At 63.1% G+C, this 27,266-nt stretch overlaps 1 protein-coding gene across 2 annotated transcripts; it reads left to right on the top strand.

Annotated features, from left to right (window-relative positions):
* The first annotated feature begins 1,170 nt into the window (after positions 1–1,170).
* CARMIL3 (capping protein regulator and myosin 1 linker 3) lies at positions 1,171–25,112 on the top strand. 2 transcript variants are annotated; one of them, XM_074969292.1, is made up of 41 exons: positions 1,171–1,294; positions 4,800–4,894; positions 5,085–5,135; positions 5,702–5,761; positions 6,534–6,655; positions 7,027–7,106; positions 7,203–7,273; positions 7,681–7,754; positions 8,201–8,276; positions 9,246–9,334; positions 9,538–9,632; positions 10,127–10,213; positions 10,408–10,517; positions 10,952–11,029; positions 11,177–11,253; positions 11,468–11,572; positions 12,312–12,381; positions 12,849–12,930; positions 13,035–13,131; positions 14,070–14,124; positions 14,252–14,424; positions 15,064–15,132; positions 16,113–16,206; positions 16,302–16,400; positions 16,663–16,791; positions 17,471–17,584; positions 18,120–18,295; positions 18,470–18,557; positions 19,155–19,298; positions 19,417–19,480; positions 20,411–20,625; positions 22,123–22,235; positions 22,331–22,664; positions 22,746–22,880; positions 23,161–23,227; positions 23,312–23,401; positions 23,658–23,767; positions 23,960–24,143; positions 24,368–24,478; positions 24,602–24,721; positions 24,816–25,112. In XM_074969292.1, the coding sequence occupies exons 1-41, from the start codon at positions 1,255–1,257 to the stop codon at positions 24,839–24,841; spliced, it is 4,269 nt and encodes a 1,422-aa protein (XP_074825393.1). In that variant the 5' UTR covers positions 1,171–1,254; the 3' UTR covers positions 24,842–25,112. The 2 variants fall into 2 exon arrangements, with proteins under 2 accessions (XP_074825393.1, XP_074825392.1); XM_074969291.1 differs by having other exon boundaries at positions 22,120–22,235.
* Positions 25,113–27,266: the final 2,154 nt, after the last annotated feature.

The raw sequence follows: 27,266 nt of genomic DNA, 5'->3' as shown, positions 1-27,266 counted from the left end.
CACCCCCCACCTACCCCCCCACCCCCCCTTCCCCCCTACCCACCCCTATAGACACCCCCCACCTACCCCCCCTACCCCCCCATGGACACCCCGCTCTACTCCCACCTACCCCCCCTACCCCTATGGACACCCCGCTCTACTCCCCCCTACCCCCCCTACCCCTATGGACACCCCGCTCTACTCCCCCCTACCCCCTACCCCACCCCTATGGACACCCCCCACCTACCCCCCCACCCACCCCCACCCCTAGGGACACCCCCCCTACCCACCTACCCCCCCACCTACCCCTATGGACACCCCCCACCTATGGACACCCCCCACCCACCCCTATAGACACCCCGCTCTACGCCCACCTACCCCCCCTACCCCTATGGACACCCCCTACCCACCCCTATAGACACCCCCCGTCCACCCCTATGGACACCCCCTACCCACCCCTATAGACATCCCCTGTTCACCCCCTACCCACCGCGATAGACAACCCCATCTACCCTATAGACACTCCCATTTACTCCTATGGACTCCCCGTCCACCCCTATAGACACCCCTCTCTACTGCCATAGAAACCACAATGTACCCCTACAGACAGCCCTGTCTACGCCTCTAGGCACCCCCATCTCCCCCTAAAGACACCCTATCAATGCCTATAGACACTCCCATCTAACCCTATAGACACCCCAATCCACCCCTACAGACACCCCTATTAACCCCCATAGACACTCCCAATCTACCCCCATAGACACCCCCATCTACCCCCACAGACACCCCCTATAAACTCCTATAGACATCCCCGTCTACGCTATAGACCCCCTCCACCATGGCGTAGGGGGAGCTCCCAAGGGGAGGATGCTCAGGATTGGGGGGGGACGCGAGGGGGGAGAAGGAAGATGCCGGTGGGGGGAAGTTCAGAGCGGGAGGGGGACGCGCGGGGGGCGGGGAGGAAGATGCCGGAACGGGGGGGAGGAGGAAGATGCGGGGGGGGTGCTCGGGGCGGGGGGGGAGGAAGATGCGGGGGGGAGGAGGAAGATCCTCGGGGCGGGGGGGGAGGAAGATGCGGGGGGGAGGAGGAAGATGCTCGGGGCGGGGAGGCGAGGAAGATGCGGGGGGGCTGCTCGGGGCGGGGGAGGAGGAAGATGCTCGGGGCGGGGGGGGGGGAAGCTCAGCGCCTGCCCAGCTGGTACCGGGGGGGGGTTGCGCAGACTCCGCTGCTGTCTGCGCCCGGCCCCGGCATGTGGCTCCGGCCCCGCAGCTGCCATGGCCCGGCCGGCGGGAGACCTCGCCCGGGACCTGCAAGGTACCGCGGGGGGGGCTCCCCCTGCCCCCTCCAGCCCCCGCCCCATCTCTCCCCATTCCCCAGCCCCCTCCAGCCCCCCACCCCCGCCCCATCTTCCCCCTTCCCCAGCCCCCCGCCCCTGTCCGTCCGCCACCCCAGCCCCCCCATTCCCCAGCCCCCTGCCCCATCTCCCCCATTCCCCACCCCCCACCCCTGTCAGTCCCCCACCCCCCACTCCTCCGTCCTCCCAGCCCCCCCATTCCCCAGCCCCCCAGCCCCCTGCCCCATCTCCCCCATTCCCCAGCCACCCACCCCATCCGTCTGCCACCCCAGCCCCCCATTCCCCAGCCCCCCAGCCACCTGCCCCCTCCCCATCTCCCCCATTCCCCAGCTCCCCACCTCTGTCAATCCCCCACCCCCCACTCCTCCGTCCTCCCAGGCCCCCCATTCCCCAGCCACCTGCCCCCTCCATCCCCCCACCCCCTGCCCCATCTCCCCCTTCCCGAGCCCCCCCCCCGTCCGTCTGCCACCCCAGCCCCCCCATTCCCCAGCCCCCTGGCCACCTGCCCCATCACCCCCATTCCCCAGCTCCCCACCCCTGTCCATCCCCCACCCCCCCACTCCTCCGTCCTCCCAGCCCCCCCATTCCCCCGCCCCCTGCCCCATCTCTCCCCATCCCCCACCCACAACCGCTGTCCAACCCCATCCTCTGGCCATCCCAGCAGCCCACCTGGCCCCTCCCATTCCCCCACCCCGTCCATGTTCTGGCCATCGCCACAGACCCCCCCACGCCCGCATCCCTCCCTCCATCCTCCCCGCACCAATCCTCCAGTCCTCTGTGCATCCCCCCTTCCCAGGTGAATGATCCCCTGGACTCTGGGAGTGGGGTCTAGTGGGTAGAGTGGGCGAAGGGGCTGGGAGCCAGGACTCCTGGGTTCTATCCTAGCTCGGAGAGGGGAGGGGAGTCTAGTGGTTAGAGCAGGGAGGGCTGGGAGCCAGGACTCCTGGGGTCTCTCCCCAGCTCTGGAAGGGGAGTGGGGTCTGGCAGTGGGAGCAGCCAGGACTCCTGGGTTCTCTTGTGGGTGAGGATCTGGCAGCGCAGCTGCCGTCGGTTGCACCCTGTGGCCGGGGTCCGTGCGACGGTTGGTTCCTCTCTGCCCCCTGCGGCCCCCGCTCCCCGCCCGCCCTGCTGGATTCGGGCCTTTGCTGTGGGTTTGGCGGAAGGGTTGTGACATGTCAGGTTGTGACAGGCAGAGCGTGGGGGATGTCAAGCTGCCTGCCGGCAATCCAGACACGGCTAGATACACACGGACACGCGGACACGCCTGCACCCCGAGCCCGGCTGGGCCGGTCTGGGGCCATAATTCAGCCTAGCTCCAGTACAAACGTACACCCGCATCCCAGCTCCGTCTCCCCCCCACGCTGACCCCCACAGACGGCAACACGACTGCCAAACAAACCCCACACTGAGGGCCTGACAGCAAAATAAACCAGACACTCCCAGAGTTTGATCCATCTAACCCCGTCCACCCATCTCGCTCTCTCTCCCCCCATCCACCCCCTTTCTCTATCTATCTCTCGATCTATCCCCACACCCCTCCTCTCTCTCTCCCCTCACATGCCCACACAGCCCCTCCGTGCACACACCTGTCACAGACACTGTTACAAACTAGGGTGCCCAGACACCCCGATATCAGGGGCTTTGTCTCATCTCCCCCGCCCATGATTCACACTTCCTGTCCGGTCCCCTGTTCCAAACACACCGAGACATTTCACCCCCCACCCCGGGGCCGTCTCTCGGCTCCAGCCGCAGTGGGATTGGAATGACCCCGGGAATCCCTCATCCCGCTCGGGGTCACCATGTCCCCCGAAAGGGGACCCCAAAACCTGTACCCGAAATCCTAACACAGGCTGGGCTCGCAGGGGCTGCGTGGCGGGAGTGAGGGACACCGGGGGGGGGGGGCAGGGCTGTTCCATCAGCCGCCTGGTGGGCCCCATCCTGTTTTCCGGTGTCTCTGGGCTTCCTTTTTCAACTGCACTGGGTAGTGGCACCCAGCAGAAGTGTCTGACTCGTGGTTTCGCTTCCTCTCCCAGCCCCATGTTGGCTTCTCCCTGGCTGGGCGAGATGCCAGGGTCAGGGCATCTGACGGCCCAGGGCCCCCTGCTGCCCCCGCACCCCGCAGCCCAGTGCCCCCTGCTGCCCCCGCGCCCCACAGCCCAGGGCCCCCTGCTGCCCCCACTCCCCGCAGCCCAGGACCCCCTGCTGCCCCCGCGCCCCTCAGCCCAGTGCCCCCTGCTGCCCCCGATCCCCATAGCCCAGGACCCCCTGCTGCCCCCGCTCCCCGCAGCCCAGGACCCCCTGCTGCCGCCGCTCCTCGCAGCCCAGTGCCCCCTGCTGCCCCCGCTCCCCACAGCCCAGGGCCCCCTGCTGCCCCCACTCCCCGCAGCCCAGGACCCCCTGCTGCCCCCGCTCCCCACAGCCCAGTGCCCCCTGCTGCCCCCGCGCCCCGCAGCCCAGGACCCCCTGCTGCCCCCGCTCCCCACAGCCCAGTGCCCCCTGCTGCCCCCATGCCCCGCAGCCCAGGACCCCCTGCTGCCCCCGCTCCCCACAGCCCAGGGCCCCCTGCTGCCCCCGCTCCCCGCAGCCCAGTGCCCCCTGCTGCCCCCGCTCCCCGCAACCCAGGACCCCCTGCTGCCCCCGCTCCTCGCAGCCCAGGACCCCCTGCTGCCCCCGATCCCCATAGCCCAGTGCCCCCTGCTGCCCCTGCGCCCCGCAGCCCAGGACCCCCTGCTGCCCCTGCGCCCCTCAGCCCAGTGCCCCCTGCTGCCCCCGATCCCCATAGCCCAGTGCCCCCTGCTGCCCCCGCGCCCCGCAGCCCAGGACCCCCTGCTGCCCCCGCTCCCCGCAGCCCAGGACCCCCTGCTGCCCCCGCTCCCCGCAGCCCAGGGCCCCCTGCTGCCCCCGATCCCCATAGCCCAGTGCCCCCTGCTGCCCCTGCTCCCTGCAGCCAGTGCCCCCTGCTGCCCCCGCGCCCCGCAGCCCAGGAACCCCTGCTGCCCCCGCGCCCTGCAGCCCAGGGCCCCCTGCTGCCCCCGCTCCCCATAGCCCAGGACCCCCTGCTGCCCCCGATCCCCATAGCCCAGTGCCCCCTGCTGCCCCTGCGCCCCGCAGCCCAGGACCCCCTGCTGCCCCCGCGCCCCGCAGCCCAGGACCCCCTGCTGCCCCCGCTCCCCATAGCCCAGGACCCCCTGCTGCCCCCGATCCCCATAGCCCAGTGCCCCCTGCTGCCCCTGCGCCCCGCAGCCCAGGACCCCCTGCTGCCCCCGCGCCCCGCAGCCCAGGACCCCCTGCTGCCCCCGCGCCCCACAGCCCAGGACCCCCTGCTGCCCCCGCTCCCCGCAGCCCAGGGCCCCTGCTGGCCCCGCTCCCCGCAGCCCAGGGCCCCTGGCCGCAGACCCTGTTGGGGGGGCTGGGAGGTGACTCGTGGGGCGCTGACCCGGCGCTGACCCCGTCCCCCCTTTGCAGACAGCATTCGCAAGGTCCTGAGCCGCCCGCCCAACCCTCTGCTGCTGAAGGTGAAGCTTGAAACCAAGCCCAAGAAGTTTGAGGATCGTGTGTTGGTGAGTTTCCGGGGACGGGGGGGTCTGTCCCTCCTTCCCCCTCCCTCAGCCCTGCCGGCCCCCCCCAGGACCCTCTTTCCAGGAGTCACCCCAGAAGCTTTGACGTCGCCATCCCCAGGGCTGAGCCCAGCACCCGGGAATCGCGGCGTCTCCCCGCACTCGTCTCACGGGGGCTGCTTGTCCCCCACAGGTGCTGACGGCCTGGCGGCTCCACCTCTTCGGGCTGAAAGTGCCGGCCAAGGTGAGTGTGAGACGCACCCGGGCCTGGCCAGCAGGGGGCGCAGGGAGACACACACACACACACACACACACACGGAGACACACTCACACATAGACACACAGACACACACTCTCACACAGACACACGCACTCCCATGCGGACACACACACGCTCACACACAGACACACGCACTCACACTCCCACACTCACACTCACATGGACAGACACAGACACGCTCGCGGACACACACTCACACACGGACACACTCACACTCACACATAGACACAGTCACGCACGGACGGACACACACACACTCACACACGGGGACACACTCACACATAGACACACAGACAGACACACACTCACACATAGACACACACACTCCCATGCGGGGACACACACACTCACACACAGACACACTCACACTCACATGGACAGACACAGACACACTCACGGACACACACACACACGGACACACTCACACTGACACATAGACACAGTCACGCACGGACACACACACACACTCACACACGGACACACACACTCATGGACACACACACACACTCATTTCTCCTATCTCTCCCCAGGTTGAAAGCTCCTTCAATGTCTTGGAAATTCGAACGTTAAACACAATAAACCACAGCCAGGTAAGTGCCCCCCAGCCCAGGGACAGCACCCCCTGCTGGCCCCCTGCCCTCGGTCCCCCCCATGATGTCACTGCCCCCCCGGCCCAGGGACAACGCCCCCTGCTGGCCCCCTGTCATGGAGTGGGGGGGAGTCAGGGCCCTGCACCCCACTTCCTGCGATTCCCCGGGACCCTCAGCCAGCCAGTAACACAGAGGGTTTATTAGCCGACAGGGACACAGGCCCAAACCGAGCTTGTCGGTACAACCAGGACCCCTCAGCCAGGTCACTCGGGGGGGGCAGGGGGGGCAGGGAGCTTAGACCCCAGCCCTGGGGCTCCCTCCATTTCCCCAGTCCGCTCCAAACTGAACCCCGCTCCAGCCGTCTCCCCCCGGCTCCTCCTCCAGCCTTTGTCCAGCCCGTCCTGGCTCAGGTATCGTCCCCCCCGTGAAGCCCCCCCCACATCCCATCCCCCACGCAGACAGTCCCAGAAAACACCCCTGCGACATCCTCAGGTCGGTCCGCCCCACTCCCTGCTGTGTCACCCCCCACCCGGGGTCCCCCCGTCCCTCCCCCCCACATACACACACACACTCTCTCAGGTGGTGGGGGGCAGTTAATTAGTTAATTGGCTTAATCAGGGTCACAGCTCTTGGTAGTGGGAATAATTTGTGTTTGGTGAGGAATGTTCCCACTCTCTTCCCTCCCCCCCATGCCCCCCTGGCTCCCCGCCCCCCCTTCCCCCCCCGATTCCCCCCACCCCTCCCCCCCGGCTCCCCCCTCCCCGTCTCTCAGATCCTGGTGGACACGGAGAAAGCCACCTACAGCTTCAAATTCCCCAGCGCGGCCAGCGCCGAGCAGCTCACCCGGCACGTCAACGCGGCTCTCAGCAAGATCTTCCCCAGCCCCACGGCGGGGTGAGTGCGGCCCCGGGGCACCGGGCTGCAGGGAGTGGGGGGGTCACTAGGGGCGCCGGGCTGCAGGGAGGGTCACTAGGGGGCGCCGGGCTGCAGGGTGTGGGGGCTTCACTAGGGGGCGCCGGGCTCCAGGGAGCGGGGGGGGGGTTCACTGCGGGGGCTGGGCTGCAGAGAGCGGGGGAGGTCACTAGGGGGCGTTGGGCTGCGGGGAGCGGGGGGGTCACTAGGGGGCGTTGGGCTGCGGGGGAGCGGGGGGGGTCACTAGGGGGCTTTGGGCTGCAGGGAGCGGGGGGGTCACTAGGGGGCGTTGGGCTGCAGGGAGCGGGGGTGGGGATAGAACCCAGGCATCCTAACACTGTGGCCCCCCCCAGCTGTCTGAGGACCCCTGAGACCCCCCGGGACACGTCCCCCAACTCTGAGAGTTCAACCTCCACCAGTCACAGCATCTGCGGTGAGTGGGGGGGGAGTGAATGGGAGGGAAGGGGACGGGGGGGACGGGGGAGCCCCCCCCCGCTGACTTCCGTGGCTCTGTCTGTCTCCCTGGCAGGGGGGTTCTCCGATACCTACGCCGCCCTCTGCGACTACAACGGGCTCTTCTGCCGGGAGGAGGTGCAGTGGGTAGGTGGGGGGTGGGGGGGCAGGGGAGGGGGAGGGGAAGGTGGAGGAGGTGCAGTGGGTAGGTGGGGGAGGGGGAGGGGAAGGCAGAGGGGGTGCAGTGGGGGGAGGGGAGGGGAAGGTGGAGGAGGTGCAGTGGGTAGGTGGGGGGCAGGGGAGGGGGAGGGGAAGGCAGAGGGGGTGCAGTGGGGGGTGGGGGGAGGGCAAGGCAGAGGGGGTGCAGTGGGTAGATGGGGGGAGGAGGGGCTGGGGGGCAGTTGGGGGTATGGGGCAGGGCTCTTTGGGGGGGACCCGTGGGGTTAGTGGGGGGGTGGGAGGGAGGGGAGGGGAAGGCAGAGGAGGTGCAGTGGGCAGGTGGGGACCCCTCACCATGGGGTCCCCCATTTCTCTCACCCTCCCTCCCTTACCAGGATGTCGACACCATCTACCACTCGGCCGACAATCATGAATTCAACCTGCTGGACTTCAGCCACCTGGAAAGCCGGTGAGGGACCCCTGATACCTCCTGTACCCCCCAACCTGGTACCCCAATCTGCCTGAACCTCCATACCCCCTTTTTTGAGACCCCTATTTCCCCATACCCCAATCCCCAAAAATTGTACCCCAACCCACCCTTACCTCGATACCCCCAGGCCTGCCTGCACCCCTTGCCAGCACCCCAATACCCCTCTACCGCCAGTATCTCCTGTGTGCCCAGTACCCCTGTACCCCCCAACCCTGGCCCAGCATCCCAAGACTCCCTGAATCTCTGAAACCCACCTATACCCCCAAACCCACCTGGCAGAACCCCGATACCCTGCATCCCCACAGACACCCCAGCCCCTCTTCTCCGCATCGGACCCTCTTGGGGCGCCCCTGCCCCCATCAGCGCAGTGGGGGTGCTGGCAGATGTGGGGGCGTTCACCCCCTTCTCCATGACTCTCCCCGCAGGGACCTGGCTTTGATCGTCGCCGCCCTTGCCTACAACCCTTGGTTCACGCGACTGCACTGCAAGGACCTGAGGCTGGTAGGTACCCCCCAAAACCCACCCTGGGCCCCAAAAATTTCTCCTGGGCCCTAAAACCCACTCCTGGGCCCCCAAACCTTCCCCTGGGCCCTAAAACCCACTCCTGGACACACCAAACCCACCCCTGGGCCCAAAACCCACCACTGGACCCCCAACCCATCCCATAGCCCCAAAACCCAGCCTTGGACCCCCAAACCCACCCCTGGACTCAAAGTTCCCTGGACATAATCTCCACTGAACCCTCAAATTTCTCTGAACCCCAAATTCTGCCCCTCTGCTCCCAAAATCCTCTCTATGCCCTGAAACATTCCCCTGCACCCCAAAACAACTCCTGGTCCCCAATCCCCTCCTCCTCTGTGCCCCATATCCCACCCTGGCACCCCAAAACCCTGCCCCAAAATCTCATGCCCCAAACCCCCTGCATCCCAAAACCCTTGTCTGTGCCCCAAAAGCCACACCGTGCCCAGAAACTCCCCCAAACTCCATCTGTACCCCAAAATTCCCTTCATCACCCCCAAATCCCATCCGTCTGTAGCTCAAACCCTCCTCTATACCCTGACACTTTCCTGTGTCATAGCTCTGTACCCCAAAATCCCCCGCACTCCCCAACACTTGTCTGGGCCCTGAAACATTCCCCTGCAGCCCACTACCCACCGTCAATCCCAAACCCCTCCTTTACCCATGCAAATGCTCTGTACCCCCATATCCCTCCTCCTCTATGCCCACAAACTGCCCTGTACCCCAAAGCTGTCCCAGCCCCCCAATTCATCCCCTGGAGCCCCCAAACCACCAGAACCCCCAAACCACCCTCTGTGCCCCCTAATCACCCTGCCACCCAAACCATCCCCTGCACCCCCAGAATGCCCCCATAGGGACTCCAGGGGGATCTGCCTCCCCAGCACCCCGTTCCTCGGTCGGGGGGGCCCCGCATCTCTCCCCTGCGCTCTCTGTCTCCTTCCCTCTCCCCAGGGCTCTGAGGTATCTGAGCAAGTTCTGCACACACTCAGCAAGTCCCATCACCTGGAGGAGCTGGTGCTGGACAACACGGGGTTAAAAACGTGAGTGAGCCCCCCCAAAACCCCCGCTCCCCTCTCAGCGGCTCCGGCTCCCACCCGGCCCCAGGGCAGGGACCGGCTGGCTCAGGGGGGCAGGGATGGGGCACGGGGCCTGGTCCGACCCCAGGGCAGGGACTGGCTGGGCTGGGGAGAAGGGGCCAGGGTTCGGGGTTCAGGGCGTCACCCCCCGTCTCTCTCTGGCGCAGAGACTTCGCGCTCAAACTGACCTGCGCTCTGGGAGACAACCCCGGCTCGGCCCTGCACAGCCTGGTGCTGTCGCACAACCAGATCGAGGACAAAGGTGGGGACCCCCCAGCTGCCCCCCCAGCACCACCAGTGTCCCCCAAAGCCTCCAGTCTCCCCCCGTGCCATCCAATGTCCCCGCAGTGTCCTGCCCGCCTGACACCCCTCAGCGCCTCTCAACTGCCCCCCAGCCCCCAATGCCCCCCAGCTGCAGGGAGCGGGGGGGTCACTAGGGGTCGCTGGGCTGCAGGGAGCAGGGGGGTCACTGTCCAGCCCGCTGTCCAGCACCTGACACCCCCCAGTGTCCCCCAGCACCTCCAATGTCCCCCATCACCTGAGACCCCCAGCAGCCCCCAGTGTCATCCCAACACTACCCAGTGTCCCCCCCAGTATCCCCGAGCCCTCCCCATGTCCCCCAGCTCTTCACAACTTTCAGCACCCCCAATATCCCCCCAGCACCTCCCGTATCCTCCCCCCCCCGCCCTGCCCCCATCTCTGCTCTCGCCCCCCCCCGGGTCCCCCTAATCTTTTCCCCCTCCCTCCCCCTCACAGGTCTCATCTCCCTGAGCCAGCAATTCCTCTACTTCCCCAAGGGGCTGCAGCAGCTCGGGCTCTGCAAGACGGGGGTCACCCCGAAAGGTACGGGGGGGCTGGGGAGAGGGGTGGGGAAGGTGAGCAGGGGAGGGGGAGGGAGCTGAGGAAGGGCAGGTGGTTGGGGCTGGGGGAGCTTTGTGGGCACAGTGGGGGAGGGAGAAGCTCTCGGGCCTGGGGGGCAGGGTGGGGTTGGGCAGGGGGTCCCAGCCCCCCACCACTCACCCCCTCTCCCCTCCCAGGGCTGGCCGGGCTCTGTCAGACCCTGGGGGCCAACCCGGCCTTCAGCAGCTCCCTGCAACACCTGGACCTCAGCAAGAACCCCGGGCTGCTGGGCGGCGAGGAGGCCAACGTGAGTGACAGCCGGGGGTGCTGGGGGGCAGGGAGGTGGGGACTAGGTAGGGAGTGCCGGGGACAGGGGGCGCCGTGGGGCAGGGAGGAGGGAGCTGGGCGGCGGGTGCCATGGGGCAGGGAGCGGGGGCTCTGTGGGGCAGGGAGGCGGGAGCTGGGCAGCGGGTGCCGTGGGGCAGGGGGCGGGGGCTCTGTGGGGCAGGGAGGCGGGAGCTGGGCAGCGGGGGCTCTGTGGGGCGGGGAGGCGGGAGCTGGGCAGCGGGTGCCGTGGGGCAGGGAGGTGGGTGCCGTGGGGCAGGGAGGCGGGGGCTCTGTGGGGCAGGGAGGCGGAAGCTGGGCAGCGGGTGCCGTGGGGCAGGGGGCGGGGGCTCTGTGGGGCACAGACAGCCCCCCAGCTCCCTCCATCGCTCGGTTTCGTCCCCTCTCCCCCCGCAGGGTTTTTATTCCTTCCTGGCCCAGCCCAACGCCCTCCTGCGCCTCGAGCTGGCCGGCACGGACTGCGCCGTCGACGTGGTGAGGGGCGACCAGCCGGGGGCGCCGGGGGGAGCGGGGCAGTAGCCCTGGCTGGGGGAGGGGCCTCCCGGAGGCCGCGGCCTCGCCCTGCAGGGGGCATCGTGGGGAGCTGGGGGTTCGATCCCTTTCTCTCTCTGCCCCCCCCAGTTATTCGGGGCGCTGCTGCATGGATGTTGCACTCGGCTTCGCTACCTCAACCTCTCCCGGAACTCCTTCTCCCACAGGTAAGTGTCGGGGTCCCCCCGCCCCCCGATTGCCTAGCTCTGGCGTCCCCGTCAGGTGAACTCCCCCCCTGCACCCCAGCTTCCCAGTGAGGGGGATCCCAATTAGGCTGAGCCCCCTCCATGCCTCCTTGCGCACCCTTTCCACGGGGATCAGGGTCCCTCTGGGGCAGGCCCCCCTTAATTTTGGGGGCTCCTGGCCTGTCTCTGTCTCTAGGAAAGCCAAGGACTCCCAGCCGGCCTTCAGGCAATTCTTCTCGAGCGCCTACGCACTGAACTACGTGAGCCTGTCGGGCACGAAAATGCCCCTGGATGCCTTGAGGTGTGTGTGTGTGTGTGTGTGTGTGTGTGTCCCTGGGCCCCCTGCCGGAGAGGATGGACCCTGCCGTGTGTGTGTGTGTGTCCCTGGGCCCCCTGCTGGAGGGGACGGGCCCTGCCCTGTGTGTGTGCGTGTGTCCGTGTGTGTGTGTGTGTGTGTGTGTGTGTCCCTGCGCCCCCTGCTGGAGGGGACAGGCTCTGCCCTGTGTGTGTGTGTCCCTGGGCCCCCTGCTGGAGGGGACGGGCCCTGCCCTGTGTGTGTGTGTCCGTGTGTGTCCGTGTGTGTGTGTGTGTCCCTGCGCCCCCTGCTGGAGGGGACGGGCCCTGCCCTGTGTGTGTGTGTCCGTGTGTGTCCGTGTGTGTGTGTGTGTGTGTGTCCCTGCGCCCCCTGCTGGAGGGGACGGGCCCTGCCCTGTGTGTGTGTGTCCGTGTGTGTGTGTGTGTGTGTGTGTCCCTGGGCCCCCTGCCGGAGAGGATGGACCCTGCCGTGTGTGTGTATGTCCCTGGGCCCCCTGCTGGAGGGGACGGGCCCTGCCCTGTGTGTGTGTGTGTGTCCGTGTGTGTGTCCGTGTCCCTGCGCCCCCTGCTGGAGGGGACAGGCTCTGCCCTGTGTGTGTGTGTCCCTGGGCCCCCTGCTGGAGGGGACGGGCCCTGCTCGCTGTGTGTTGGGGAGGCAAATGGGGGAGGTGGGCGGGGCTAATGGGAGTCACCCCCTCTGCCCCCATTAACCCCACGGTCGCCAGGTCTCTGTTCCAGGGTCTCTCGGCCAACACCCACCTGAGTGACGTTCACCTGGACTTGAGCGGCTGCGAGGTGAGAGGGGGCTGGGAGGAGGCTGTGCATTGTGGGGGGGAGGCTGGCGGGGGGGCTTGTTATGGTTGGTCAGGGAGGGGACCATCTGTTAATTCTTTCTTTACTTCCCCTTCTCGTTCTCTCGTCATTTCTCGTTCCCTCGTTCTTTCCCCCATCTTGTTCTCGTTCCCTCGTTCTTTTCCTCCCATCTCATTCCCTCGTTCCCTCGTTCTTTCCCTCCCCATCTTGTTCTCTTGTTCTTTCCCTCCCATCTCGTTCTCTCGTTTCCTCGTTCTTTCCCTCCCGTTTCGTTCCTTTGTCCTTTCCCTCCCGTCTTGTTCTCTCGTTCTGTCATTCCCCCGTTCTTTCCCTCCCGTCTCGTTCTCTCATTCTCTCATTGTTTCCTTTCCAGTGTTGTTCTCTTGTTCTTTCAATTGTTCCTTCTTTCCCTCCTCCACTATCTCATTCACTCATTCTCTCTCTCCCAGCTGCGCTCGCCGGGGGCTCAGGTCCTACAGGAGCAGCTCCCAGGGGTCACTGCTGTGGGGAGCCTAGATATCTCCGACAACGGTGAGTCTGTCTACCTGCCCTTGAGCCCCTGCATCCCTGCCCTGGGGGCGGGGGCAGTATCTCAACTCCCCCTGACGCTCCTCTTCTCCCACTGCTCGCTCCAGGTTTCGACTCCGATTTGCTGACGCTGGTCCCTGCTTTGGGCAAGAACAAATCCCTCAAACACCTCTGGCTGGGCAAGAACTTCAGCGTCAAGTCCCGGTGGGTGAACACTTCTGTCCCATCTCATTCCCTCCCTCTTCCCCGGGAGAGAGAGGTCCTTGAGGAGCCTCTTCTAAACCTATTTTCCTCCGAGCTCACTTTCTCTAGTGAGGAGGTTGTGCTCCATGGGACCCAGTCTAGACTCATTGGATGGGTGCTGGGCTCCATGGGACCTTTTCTAGACCCACTAGATGGGCACTGGCTCCATGAGAGCCGTTTGAGACCCACTGGATGGGCATTGGACCCATGGGACCCATTCTACACCCTTTAAATGGCATTGGGCTCCATGGCACCCATTCTAGACTCATTGGATGGGTGCTGGGCTCCGTTAGAAACTTCTAGACCCACTGGATGGGTATTGGTGCCCAATGGGGACCATTCTAGACCAATTAGACTATGCTGCAAACATCCAGAAAGAAATGGAGAATAGTGGAAGTAGAAAAGCCATCTAGAACCTCCCCAGGTGGGTGACCTAGAAAGATGGCCAAGAGGTTTTGCATCTCTGATTAGGTTGACGTTATGAAGTCCAGTTATACAGAACCCACCAAGCGTCGAGCATGGAAGGAAGTGATACAGCATGGATGACCTAGAAGACTAGCCAAGCACTGTGATGAGTCTACTGAGTTTGAATCTATAGAGCCCAATTATCCAGAACGTGTCCAGTCTAGAACATGGGAAAAGGGTCTAGAACGGGTCACCTAGAACACTAGCCAAGCAATGTTGCAAATCTGCTGAGGTGGATGCTGTTGAGTTCAGCAATCCAGAACCCACCCAACTTAGAACGTGAAGGGAAGGGGTCTAGAATAAGTGTCCTAGAACAATTAGCATGTTCCTGTTTAGCTTACAGCCAGTCAGTGGCTGGGCTGGCGAATTTAGCTCTCAGCCTCGTCCCACCCCTCTGGGTGCTCATGCCCGGCCTCTGTGTTCTCTCTCCCCAGGACGCTGGAGGAGATACTTCACAAGATTGTACAGCTGATTCAGGAGGAAGATTGTGTGAGTCTGTCCCTCGTGAAAAGTGAAAATTGCTCTGAGGCGGGGGGCTGTGGATCGGGATTGAGGGGAACCAGCAGATTTGTGGGGGGCAGGGGATAACAGGGCTGACTCCCCTCTCTCCTGCCAGTCCCTGCAGTCTCTCTCTGTGGCCGACTCACGGCTGAAGTCCCGGACCAGCATCCTCATCAACGCCCTTGGCAGTAATACCTGCTTGAGCAAGGTGGACCTGAGCGGGAATGGCATGGAGGACCTGGGGGCCAAGATGCTGTCCAAGGCTCTGCAGATCAACAGCAGCCTCCGGTGGGGGCTCCTGGAGGAAGGGGACACCGGGGTGCAGCAGGAAGTCCCATCAGGGGGATTGGGTGCGGGAGGCGGTCTCATGGCGGGGATTGGGGTTGGGGGTAGGAAGCAAGGTCCGATTCAGGGACGTGGGTGCAGATTGAGGGGATGGGGTAGCTGGGGTCTCAATGGCAGGAGAGGGGGGGATTGGGGCTGGGGCGGGGGGGGTCTCACTGGGTGGGCCAAGGGAGGGTGTCCCATTGGGGGATTTGCAGGGGGATTGGGACTTGTGGGGTCTTGTCAGGGGAAGTGGGGGGAAATTGGGGGTTGGGAGAGGGGCTACCATTGGGCAGGAGCAGGGATTGGGGTTGGGAGGGGAGAACCGAGGGGAAGGATCCCAGGGGACTAGGAAGCATGGGAGGGATACGGAAGGGGGGCCTTGTTGGAGGGAGGAGGGGAGGAGAGAGCCATTGATGGGGACAGCAGAAGAGGGAGTCCCTATTGGAGAATGTGGGGAAGGGGGTGCCACTGGAGAGGAGGAGGGTGGACGCTTTGTATTAGCCAAGGCAGGGAACAGGGTCTCATCTGGGGTGTCATCACAGTGGAGGGGCAAGAAGGACCCCAGTGTTGGGTGACCCAGCCTGGATCTCCCCTTTGCAGGAGCATCGCCTGGGACCGGAACAACACGACAGCACTCGGCTTCCATGATGTTGCCCGAGCCCTGGAGAAGTGAGTCTGGAAGGGGACTTCCTGGTTGAGTGTCAGCCCCTGACACTCAGGGTGCCCCCCAACATGCACCTCACCCTCAGTCTGCATGCTTAGTGTTAGCATTGATAACAGATGTCATTACTCAGGTTTTTAATGCCTGCTTGCTGCTTAATTGTTTGTAATTCATTTTTATTGGGGACGTGTGTGGACTGGCAGAGCTGTCTGGATGGTTTGGAGCTGAGTTGGGGGTTGGATTGGTTGTGTTGAGTTGAGGCAGTTAGGTTGTTGAGTAGGTGATTGGGTTGTTGGAGTGGATTACTGGTGCATTTGTTGGGTTGGTTGGTATTGTTGGATGGGTGATTGAGTTAGTGAATGGGGCTGGTTTGGGGTGGGTTATTGCTTTGGTTCAGTTAGCTTGGGTTATTGGTTGAATAGAGTCGGGTTAGCTTGAGTTGGATTGGATTATTACTAGCATAGAGTTGGGTTAGGTTGGGTTGAGTTGGTTTGGGTTCTTGGTTGGGTTACGTTGGTTGAGTTGGATTGAATAAGTGGTTAAGTAGAGTTGGGTTGGGTAGTGTTGGGCTGGGTTGAATTTGATTGGGTTGTTGGGTAGAGTTGGGATGGGTTCTTAGTTGGGTTGGGTTGAGTTGGGTTGAATTTGATTGGGTTCTTGGGTAGAGTTGGGCTGGGTTCTTGGTTGAGTGGAGTTGGGTTGGGTTATTGGAAGGGTCATTGGGGTGGTGAGTTGTTTGGGTTGGGTTGTTGGGATGGCTGGATGATAAGAGGGAGGTGGACAATGCCTGGGATAATGGGCGGACAAGAAGTTGGTTGGGGGGTGACTGGAGGAGGAACAGGGGGTGATAATGGGGAGATGGGGGAGGTTAGATAACTGGGAGGAAGTAAGACCATAACTCTGACAGATCTGAGCGGAAGATCCCTGAGTATCTGGGGGGCCCTTTCCCAACACCCTCTCCTGTTTAACCTCACTCCCCTCCCTACAGCAACTACACCCTGAAGTACATGTCCTTCCCCATGAGCGACATCACAGCCGCTTACCGCAGTGCCCCGGAGAGGACGGACGAGGTGTGGCAGAAGGTGAGTAGAGCCCGGAGGCCCCGGGGCTCGGTTGAAGGGGGTGGGGGGAACCCAAGGGGTCTCTCATCTGCTTCTCTCCCTTCCCTCCCACCCAGATCCAATGGTGCCTCCTCCGAAACGGCCATTCCCAGAAGTTCTCCCAGGAGCAGGCGTTCCGACTCCAGCAGGGGATCGGCACCAGCAGCGCCGAGCAAGTAAACGTTCCCATCTCCCCATACCACCCCCCATGGGCAAGGGAGCTGGCTGGCTCAGGAGAGTGGAGAATGGGACACGGGGCCTTTCCCCTCTAGGGGGTGCCAGCTCCCATCAGGCCCCAGGATGGGACTGGCTGGCTCAAGGAGGCTGGGAATGGGACATGGGGCCTTTCCCCCTAGGGGGTGCTGGTTCTGATCTGGCCCCTGGGCGGGGGTCCCGGCTGGCTCCAGGGATTTTGCTAACAGCTTCGTCCCCCAGCAGATGATCAGACGGCTGTGCCTGCGGGTCCAGGAGGAGGTGAGGGCTCTGCACAGCTGCCCTGCTGATTCTGTCCAGGAGGAGGTGCTTTATGCGCGGGAGCTCATGAAGGAGGCCAAGAACTCGCGGGCGGTGAGACAGACCCCTCCGTCTGGGCCCTGCCCCATTCTTGCCATCCCCACCCCTCTCAGTTCGGCCCCTGTTCCTCCCTCCCGTTTGATCCCATCCCCTTCCCCTCGGTCTCACCTTCCGCCTGCCTTTCTTCTCTCTGTCTCCTCTCCCCAGATGTTCTCCACATCTGTACACAGCAGCCCTGGCTGAACACTGGGTCCACTAGCTGAGGTCACATCCAGTCTTGCTGGCCCAGACAGTAGCTCTCCAGATGTTACCATGGCTCTTCTATCACCAGATACAAACTGTCTCCCCAGATGTTGCTGCACCTCTGCACAGCTGGGTCCTCCATCTCTGGCCAAGTCACTAAGTCCCATATGTTGCCACAGCTGTATTCCATATCCCTGGCTAAACACTGCTTCTGCAGATGTTGACACATCTGGACCTTCTATCCCCAGCCAGAAACTAGACCCCCAGATGTTGCCACAGCTGTAGCCTCTATCCCTGGCGGGACACCGTCTCCCCCAATGTTGCCACAGCGGTACACAGCTGGATCCTCCATCTCTGGCCCAGGAACAAACTCCCCAGATGTTACCACAGCTGCACACCGTAGCCCCGCCCCGGCTGCTGTCGCCCCTCCCCCCGCGCACATCTGTCCCTGTTCACCCCGCCCCTCTCTGCACGTGCTTTCTCTCCCCAGCTGTTCCCCAGCCTCTATGAACTGGGACACATCTTGGCGAGTGACGGGCCCGTCCGGCAGCGACTGGAGTCCGTGGCCAATGAGGTCTCCAAGGCCGTTGACAAGGAGCTGCAGGTGATGAGCTGGGGACGTCTCCTTGGGGGGGGTTGGGGGACTCAGGGTAGGGGGACCCCAGGTCTTACTGGGGGTGTTGGGAGTGTAGGGGGGCACCCCAGATGTCACTAGTGGGGTTGGGGGACCCCAGGTCTCACTGGGGAGGTCTGGGGAACCTTGAATTTCATTAGGGGGACCCCAGGTCTCACTGAGGGGTTTGGGGGCTCAGTTTAGGGGAACCATGAGTTTCATTAGGAGGGTTGGGGGGACTCAGTTTGGGGGACCACAGGTCCCACCAAGGGTTGGGGGACACAGCTTAGGGGGACCCCGGGTCTCATTAGCTGGGTCGGGGACCCCAGGTCTCACTGGGAGGTTTCAGGGGCTCAGTATGGGGGGTCCCCAGGTCTTACTGGAGTCTTGGGGGACTCAGTTTGGGGGGACCCTGGGTCTGCTGTGTTACTAAGGGAGCTCAGTGTGGGGGGCCCAGCTCTGGGGCACTTGGGGGTGACTCAGTGTTTCGGGAGCCCCCCTTTCTGACTGGTGTGGTCCCTCCCAGGTGATCCTGGAGTCCATGGTGACACTGACCCAGGAGCTCTGCCCCAGGGCCATGCAGGCCGCCGAGGGCCACAACAAGATGCTGGGGGCCGTGTCAGAGCGGGTGACCGTCCCCCGCAACTTCATCCGGGGGGCGCTGCTGGAGCAGGCCGGGCAGGACATCCAGAACAAGCTGAAGTAAGACGGGAGCTGGGGGGGGGGGGGCAGGTGTGTGTACGGGGGGTCCCCAAGGACGGCTGGGTGGGGCGTTTTAGGGGGATGGGGAGCACTGTGGGATGGCCAGGTTGGGGTGCTCGGGGGGCTTTAGGGGGGCTGTCCAGTCTCTGACCCCCCTCCCCCGTTTGTCCCCAGCGAGGTGAAGTTGTCTGTGGTGACGTATCTCACCAACTCCATTGTGGAGGAGCTCCTGGAGGAGTTGTACAGCACCCACAAGAGCCTGGTGAGCGCCCCCCATGACCCCCAGCCCCTCACAGTGACCCCGGCCCCCCCAGTCACCCCCCAGCCCCCCACAGTGACCCCAGCCCCTCACAATAACCCCAGCCCCCACAGAGAACCCTACTCCCCACAGTCATCCCCAGCCCCCCACACTGACCCTCAGCCCCGCACAGAGATCCCCACCCCCCACAGAGACTCCCAGCCTCCCTCAGTCACCCCCAGCCCCCCACACTGACCCTCAGCCCCTCACTGTGACCCCAGCCCTCCACAGAGATCCCCACCTCCCACAGAGACTTTAAGCTCCCCACAGTGACCCCCAGCCCTCTGTACTGCCCCTCCCCGCCCCCTGACACCTCCCCCACCAGTCCTCATACACCCCACAGCCCCACCCCCCTGCTCCCACTGCATTACCCCAGACCTCTATCTCCCCAACCCCACATGTCCCCAGAACCCCCACTTCCCCCTCTCTCCCCCCAAATGCAGCTGTACCCCACCCCTACCTTTTCCCTCAGCCCCCTGTACTTTGCCCCCCAAACCCTCCTCAGTCCCCTCTAACCCCTGGGTCGCCCCAATAATCTCTCTCATCTTCCCCCCCACATAGACCCAGCACATCGCTCACCTCCAGCAGCTCTCCGAGGGGCAGGGCGGTGCTGGGAGCTCCGGGGGGACCCCACTGGACCAGCCCCCCAGGAACCAGCTGAGAGATCATGAGGAGACCACAGACGATGAGCTGGGAACCAGCATTGTAAGCAATGGGGATGGGGCACAGCCCTGCAGGCCCCTCTCCCAGCCACCCACCCCCCAGGGCAGGGAGGGGACCCCCCATACCTGGCTCTGGGGTCACCCTGCTCTCCTCTCTGCAGGACACCATCGCTATCAAGAGGCAGAAACATGGCAGGAAAATCCGACCTGTCTCAGCTTTTATCGGTGAGTGATGGTCACACATCAGATCTCCTCTTTCTCCATCCACCCCTTATCCATCCATCCATCCATCCATCCTCCTGTCCATCCATCCACCCCTTATCCATCCATCCATCCCTCCGTCCATCCACCCCTTATCCATCCATCCATCCTCCTGCCCATCCATCCACCCCTTATCCACCTGTCCAGCCATCCACCCCTTATCCAGCCATCCATCCATCCTCCTCTCCATCCGTCCATCTATCCATCCTCCTGTCCATCCATCCACCCTTTATCCACCGTTTCATCCATCCATCCCCATACACACCCCTCCATCCATCCATCCCTTATCCATCCATCCATCCACCTGTCCATCCATCCACCCTTTATCCACCGTTTAATCCATCCATCTCCATACACACCCCTCCATCCATCCACCCCTTATCCATCCATCCATCCACCTCCTGTCCATCCATCCATCCATCCATCCTCCTGTCCATCCATCCACCCTTTATCCACCGTTTAATCCATCCATCTCCATACACACCCCTCCATCCATCCACCCCTTATCCATCCATCCATCTATCCATCCACCCATCCGTCCATCCACCCTTTATCCATCCATCCTCCTGCCCATCCATCCACCCCTTATCCACCTGTCCATCCATCCATCCACCCATCCTCCTCTCCATCCGTCCACCCATCCATCCATCCACCCACCCTTTATTCACCGCTTAATCCATCCATCTCCATACACACCGCTCTATCCATCCATCTATCCACCCACCACTTCATCCACCCACCCCTCCCTCTATCCATTCACTCCTTCATCCATCTCTCCATCCCTGTCCACTCTCCCTCCATCCATCCACCCCTCGGTCCATCCACACAACCCTTCCTCTGTCACTCACCCTCTCCTCTGCCCCACTCTCTCTCTCTCTCTGCCTCCCCCCACAGGCGGGGCTGACCCAAACACTGATGCCACACACTCCTGGGGCACCAACTCGCCGTCAGGCTGGCTCTCCTCGTCAGCCAGCAGCCAGTACTCGCATTCCCGCAGCCCCTCCTTCGAGGGACTGGCTGAGCTCCCCACTGAGGGGTCCCGGCTGGAGCACCGCACCCGCGGCCGGCCCCGGCCCCCTCGGTGCGTCCCCCCGGGGCCCCGCCAGAACGTGAGTCACGCTGATCCCATCCGCCCCCTCGCTCAGCCACACCTTCCATTTCTCTTTCACTCCTCCCTCCATTTTCTCATTTCTCTGTTCCTTTTCCTAGTCCTTCACTTTCTCATCCATTCCCTCGTTTTCTCCTTTCCACAGTCAGTTTTGCCTTAAGTCATTCATTTGCTCATTCCTTTGTTTTCTCGATCCTTTCTCATTCTTTTGTTTTGTCCTTTGTTTTTCATTTGCTTATTTGCTTGTGTAGTAGGAAGAGAGTCTGTGGGATACAAGTACCGTGCTTCATCTACAATAAACCTGGCTAGGTGCCTTCATCCCTTAACGAATCTTGTGGTCATTGGGTGGTTTGCTCGAGTTCTGCTGTGCCAGCTGTCTGTGCAGAGCTGGGGTGGCACACAGAGGGAAAACACACATGCAGCCAAACGTCTATCAACATCTAACCACAGCTTATTCATTTATTCTCTCCACTTTGTGTTCCTTCTTTCATTCATTGATTTTCTCATTTATTAATTCCTTGTCTCATTCGTTTTCTCATTCATTTGTTCCTTCTTCTATTCTTTCACTCATTTATTTCTTCATTCCATTGTTCCTTCCCTCATTCATTTGTTTGTTCATCTTCCCGTCTGTTCTCTTATTTGTTCCTTTACTCAGTCTGTCGTCCATCCTCTCCTTTGTTCATTCATTCTTTTCCCTCTTTCTCTGTCTTTCCTCAAGAAAGTATTTTTTCATGCAATGCACTGTCAACCTCTGGAACTCCTTGCCAGAGGGTGTTGTGAAAGCCAATACTATAACGGGGTTCAAAAGGGAGCTAGATAGATTCATGGAGGATAGGCCCATCAATGGCTATTAGCCAGGATGGGCAGAAATGTGTGTCCATAGCCTCTGTTTGCCAGAAGCTGGGGTGGGGCGACAGGGGGTGGATCACTTGATGATTCCCTGTTCTGTCCATTCCCTCTGGGGCACCTGCCATTGGCTACTGTCAGATGACAGGATACTGGGCTTGATGGACCTTTGGTCTGACCCAGTCTGGCCGTTCTTATGTTCTTATGTAATTGCATCCTTTTGGACTGACCCTTGCCCCAGCCCCAGAGCCTGATGGGTAATGAGCAGAAACAGACACATGCAGGTAGAAATTATCCCTTACCAAGACAGGAAGTCCTGGTTGCCAAGAGATGGGACTTCCCCCTTTCACAGTTGAAGTGGTATGAGCCAGCCTTAAAGCAGGAACCGCCAGCTGAACATTAATCTTTCTAATACTCCAAAATGGGAAGTCCTGCCCACTGGAGGCGGTACTTCCTGTTTCCCCATGGAAAGAAGGAAGAGCCATTCTAAAGTGGGAGGAGTTAAAAGCTGTATCTCAAGACTCTGAAGCAGGAAGTCCAAATCACTGGAGGCGGGACTTCCCATTTTGCCTGAGGGGGCAGGGGAAGGGGGAGAAGCAAGCCTTAAAGTGACAGCAGCTAATTCCTTGCTTCTTACACGTCTCCTCAGCAGGCTCGGACACCTGGGTCCATTGAGCCCCAGCGGCAGGAGAATGGGACAGTGCCGCGACTGGATGAGGGGCTGGAGGAATTTTTTAGCAGGCGTGTCCTCACAGATAACACCAGGTGGGACCATATACCCTAGGGGTGCGGGAAAGGGTGGGGATCACCCCAGTCTGATTCTCCGACCACCCCCACTTCTCTCCTCTGCCCCCCTACAGCTATCCACGGACCCCCAGAGGCTGTGGGGTGAGACCAGGCCCCTCAGACGCGCTGCCCCCCATGCAGAAGAAGAGGCGAAAGGGGCTTTTTCATTTTCGGAGGCATCGGAGCCTCAAGGGGGAGAGGGAGGTTGAAGACACCCTGTGGGGGGCCCCCCACAGCTCCCCCGGCACCCCCCAGGGGACAGCAGATGAGTCCAAGGCTTCAATGTGGAGTTCAGCCAGCCTGGATGAGGGGGAGGGGCAGGAACCCCAGGGAATGGGGATTCCCCTCCCCGGGTTGGGGGGCAGCGGAGGAAGTGGGGTGAAGGGGCTGCCCCCCAGAGGTAAGCAGGTAAGGAGGCGCCAGGCTGCAGGGAGCGGGGCAGGAGGGGCCAGCAGGGGTCGCTGCTTTCAACTGCCTCTGTTTTTGTAGGGCCTCACCGCTGATCATTCCCCCAACCCCATGAGGGAGGAGTCAGATTCTTCGGAGGCGGAGCTACTGCAGCCCTCCAGAGTCCACGGAATCGCCCTGCCCGGAATGGGGCGGAGCCTGGATGGGAAGAAAGAGGTACGTGGGCTGAGAGAGGAGGTGCAGACCTGCAGGGGCGGGGCCTGAGGACAGGCCACGCCCCCTCAATGCCTCAAGGTCTGCAGCTACGTTAGCGGAAGGAGGGGGATTCTCGGGGACGGGGCCAGAGGATGGAGGCCACACCCTCCGAACCCCTTATGGTCTGGACTGAGGCTGGGGAGGGAGAGGCTCTGGGGGCATGGGCTGAGGGTGGAGGCCACACCCACTTAACCCCTGATGGTCTGGTCCAAACTCCCCTGTTCCCTCACTCTTGTTTCAGGGGGCAGAGCTACAAAGGGTGGGCAGCCTACAGGATCGAGAGAGGAGGAGGTCCTCGGATGGCTCAGGTAGGGGGGCACACCCCAAATTCTGCCCCTCCCCCTCGCCTAGCTCCCCCCAACCTGATACCCCCCTTTATCTCTCCCCCACAGAGAAAGGGGGCTGGAGACCCCAGCCTCCCCCTCAGAGCTCCAAGCCAGCGTTTGCCACCATTCGAAGGGCTGAGGCTAGCTGGGATATCGGTAAGGGCTGTGAGCTTCCCCACAGCAGTGCCCCCAGGGCTGCAAGCTTCCCTGCAGCAGTGCCCCCAGGGCTGCGAACTTCCCCAGGGCAGTTCCCCCAGCCAGCCAATCCAAGGCTGTGAGCTTCCCTGCAGCAGTGCCCCCAGGGCTGTGAGCTTCCCAAGAGCAGTGTCCCCAGCCAGGGGAGGAGCTCTGGGCTTGTGCAGCAGTGCTCCCATTGCTAATGTGGTTTCTCCCTCTCCCCCAACCCCATCAGCGGAGGAGAGCTCCCAGCTGGACCTGGAGGGGACGGACATCTCCAGCGGGGCCCCCAGAGTGGAGGCGGGGGAGAAGCCCCCAAACCCCAGCTTCCTGGCATCTGGAAAGGTGAGGGGGACCCTGCAGGGGTGGGAGGCTGGGGTGGTGAAGCTGGGGGGCAGAGAGGGGGTATAAGCTGTGAGCTTCCCCACAGCAGTGCCCCCAGGAGCCCAGGATGGAGTTTGGGGTGCTCTGTGGCATTACCGGGGGGGGGGCTAATTGCTCTGATTATCTCTCCCCCCCAATCCCATTCCCTAACAGGCCAGGGAGCCGCCATCCGGCCCCCGCCCCCCCAAGCCAGTAGCCATCCCCCGCGGCCGAAAGCCCCCGACTCAGCCAGAGAGGAGTCAGAGTAGCGAGGAACAGGCAGGTGGGGCCGGCCCCACTGAGACTCGGACCTCCCCCCCCGTCGCCCGCCCCCGACCGGACCACTTGGAAACAGAAGGTATCGGGAACGGGGATTGGGGCACGGGGCCTTTCCCCTCCAGGGGGCGCTGGCCCCGATCCAGCCCCTTGGTAGGGACCGGTTCAAGGGGACGGCTAATGGGATGTGGGGCTTGTCCCCTCTAGTGGGCGCCGGCTTCCATCCAGCCCCAGGGCAGGGGAGCTGGCTGGCTCAGGAGGGTGGGGGATGAGACACGGAACCTTTCACCCTCTCTCTCTTTCCAGGGGGGTCCGAGGTGGGGCGGAAGGCGGCCCCTCTGAAACCTCAGCGAACGCGCCGGGCGCAGTCCTGTGACAAACTGGAATCAGATCAGGGTCGAGACCCCGGAGCCAGAGGTGAGACCCTGAACTGAGCCGGGGGGCGAGAGCCGGGGGCTACGAGATTCCCCCCTGCAGTGTCCCCAACCGGGCTGTCTCTCTCTCAGGATCTAACCTCTTCCCCTCTCCTGCCCCCAATAGGTGCTGCTAACGCCCCCCTGCCGGACCCCCCTCCGCCCCCGCCCTCGGAGCAGCATCAGCCCCCTCGGAAACCTCGTCTCCCCATCTCCCGGCCTTTCCTCTCTGTGGACCAGGCTGTGGGTGAGTAAAACGGCCCCTCTGGGCCACAGAGGGTTAACAACCCCCCACCCGGCCATCCCCCCTCTACCCTGACACCTTGTCTGTCTCTCCTCAGGAACCCAGGAGTCCGGGACAGACTGACAGACCTGCTATTGAGTATCAGCCATGCCACCAGCTGGGAGAAGAGGGGGAACGTGGAAGCCTGAGAACAGAGAGAGAGAAGGGACGACTGGGCCTTCCCCAAGATCCAGCCATGAACCCCCCAAAACAAGGATCAGCACCCCCCACACATGGCCTTGGGGCTGCAGACCCTGCCCTGCCCCCCCACCCTTCCCTCCCGCCTCACTTCCACTCCTCCGTTCAGGCCTGTTTTGTTCCCTCGCTTCTGCCCCCCCCCCCAATCCCTCGAGGGACGGACCCCTGTTTTCACGGCGTGCCCCCCGGCGGGAGGAGTCATTGCTCCCCCGGGAGGAAACAGCAGGCGGGACTCTGAATGCGGCTCATCCCCCCTGCACCCCCCATCGCCCCCCAGCTGCCCACCCCCCATTTTCCACCCCTCCAGGGTCCCTGTCTATTTTCGGCTTGTACAGAAGGAAGAGAGAAATAAATTCTATATGGCGACCGGAGCGGGCGCGAGGGCGTCTCCTTTGTTCCTCCGGGGCAGCGGGGGACAGGAGCACCCCCTCTTCTGGGGGCTCCCCCAGGCCGCAAGCACCAGGAGTCACCGTCCCAATCTCGGGGTGGGGGGGGTCACATACTGGGTTGTAGTTCTCAGATGTGGCCAGCAGGGGGCGCGGACACGGACACACACACACACACACACACACACACACGGCAGTTCTCAGCCCCTCCACCAGGGGGCAGCAAGGACGCCCCCCCAACACATTCGGCTCCAGCTCAGCTTGTGTTGTTGTGTACCCCCTCAAATCGTATGCAGGGGCGTGGGTGGGACGTCACCCTTGTCCCTTGGTGTGTGCGTTTGTGGTGGGGCCTGAGGGAGAGTGGCGGGGGGAAGGGGGGAGGTTGGTGTGGGTTGTGGGGCTGGCTTGCTGTAAGCAGGGCGCGCCTGGGGTGGGTGTGTCCCTGGTGAGTTGTGTGTTTGTGTTGGTGTCGGTGGGAGGGGTTCCTTGCCGCGAGTGTCCCGCCGCTGTGTGGTGTCCCCGCCGTGTCGGGTCTCCCTGAGCACGGTGCGGTGCTCGGTGCTGCCTTGCTGGCGAGAAGTGTGGTGTCCCCGCCGTGTCGTGTCCCCGGGGGGTGTTTGCCGCAGCTGCGGGGCGTGGGGGCTCCCTGGGCTGTCCCGTGTGTCTGTTGTTGGTTTGTGTGGTTGTAACGGGTCCTTCCCGGGCGCCCCAGGGCTGCGCCTGCCGTGCAAGGTGTTGTCTCTGGAGCTGCCTGGCTGGGAGCGGTGTGTCCCTGCTGGGTGTTGTCGGAGTGGGGGTGGGGGGCTGGTGTGCACTTGGGGCGCCCCCTTCCTCAGGCCGTCTCCCTGCGCTGGTGTGTGTCTGTCTGCGACAATCTCCACACACCCAGCCCCGCCGCAGCGTCCGGTCTCCGCCGGAGCGGGGGCGGGGCCAAGCCGCCAAGCCACGCCCCCAGACCCCCCGTCTGGAGCGGAGCAGAGTGACGGGAGGAGAAATGCGGGTCGGGGGAAGGGAGATCGATACCCTCAGGGAGCGAGGGAGTGAGACAGCCGGCAGGGACGAGAGCAGAGAAGGAGGGAGGGTAGAAGGGGGAAGAAGGAGGGTGAAGAAGGAGGGAGGGTAGAAGAGGGGGAGAAGGAGGGCGGAGAAGGAGGGACGGTAGAAGGGGGAGAGGAGGAGGGCGGAGAAGGAGGGAGGGTAGAAGAGGGAAGGAGGAGGGGGGAGAAGGAGGGAGGGTAGAAGAGGGAAGGAGGAGGGCGGAGAAGGAGGGAGGGTAGAAGGGGGAGAGGAGGCGGGCGGAGAAGGAGGGAGGGTAAAAGAGGGAGAGGAGGAGGGCGGAGAAGGAGGGAGGGTAAAAGAGGGAGAGGAGGAGGGCGGAGAAGGAGGGAGGGTAGAAGAGGGAAGGAGGAAGGCGGAGAAGGAGGGAGGGTAAAAGAGGGGGAGGAGGAGGGCAGAGAAGGAGGGACGGTAGAAGGGGGAGAGGAGGAGGGCGGAGAAGGAGGGACGGTAGAAGGGGGAGAGGAGGAGGGCGGAGAAGGAGGGAGGGTAGAAGAGGGAGAGGAGGAGGGCGGAGAAGGAGGGAGGGTAGAAGAGGAAAAGGAGGAGGATGGTGAAGGAAGGAGGGTAAAAGCGGTTGAAGGAGGGAGGGTAGAAGGGGAAGAAGGAGGGCAGAGAAGGAGGGAGGGTAGAAGGGAGAGAGGAGGAGGGTGGAGAAGGAGGGAGGGTAGAAGGGGAAGAAGGAGGGCAGAGAAGGAGGGAGGGTAGAAGAGGGAGAGGAGGAGGGTGGAGAAGGAGGGAGGGTAGAAGGGGGAGAGAAGGAGGGAGGGTAGAAGAGGGAAGGAGGAGGGCGGAGAAGGAGGGAGGGTAAAAGAGGGGGAGGAGGAGGGCAGAGAAGGAGGGACGGTAGAAGGGGGAGAGGAGGAGGG

The sequence above is a fragment of the Natator depressus genome, chromosome 13 (assembly GCF_965152275.1).
Source record: "Natator depressus isolate rNatDep1 chromosome 13, rNatDep2.hap1, whole genome shotgun sequence".
In the NCBI taxonomy this organism is placed as follows: domain Eukaryota; kingdom Metazoa; phylum Chordata; order Testudines; family Cheloniidae; genus Natator; species Natator depressus.
This window is presented reverse-complemented; position numbering and strand designations above follow the sequence as displayed.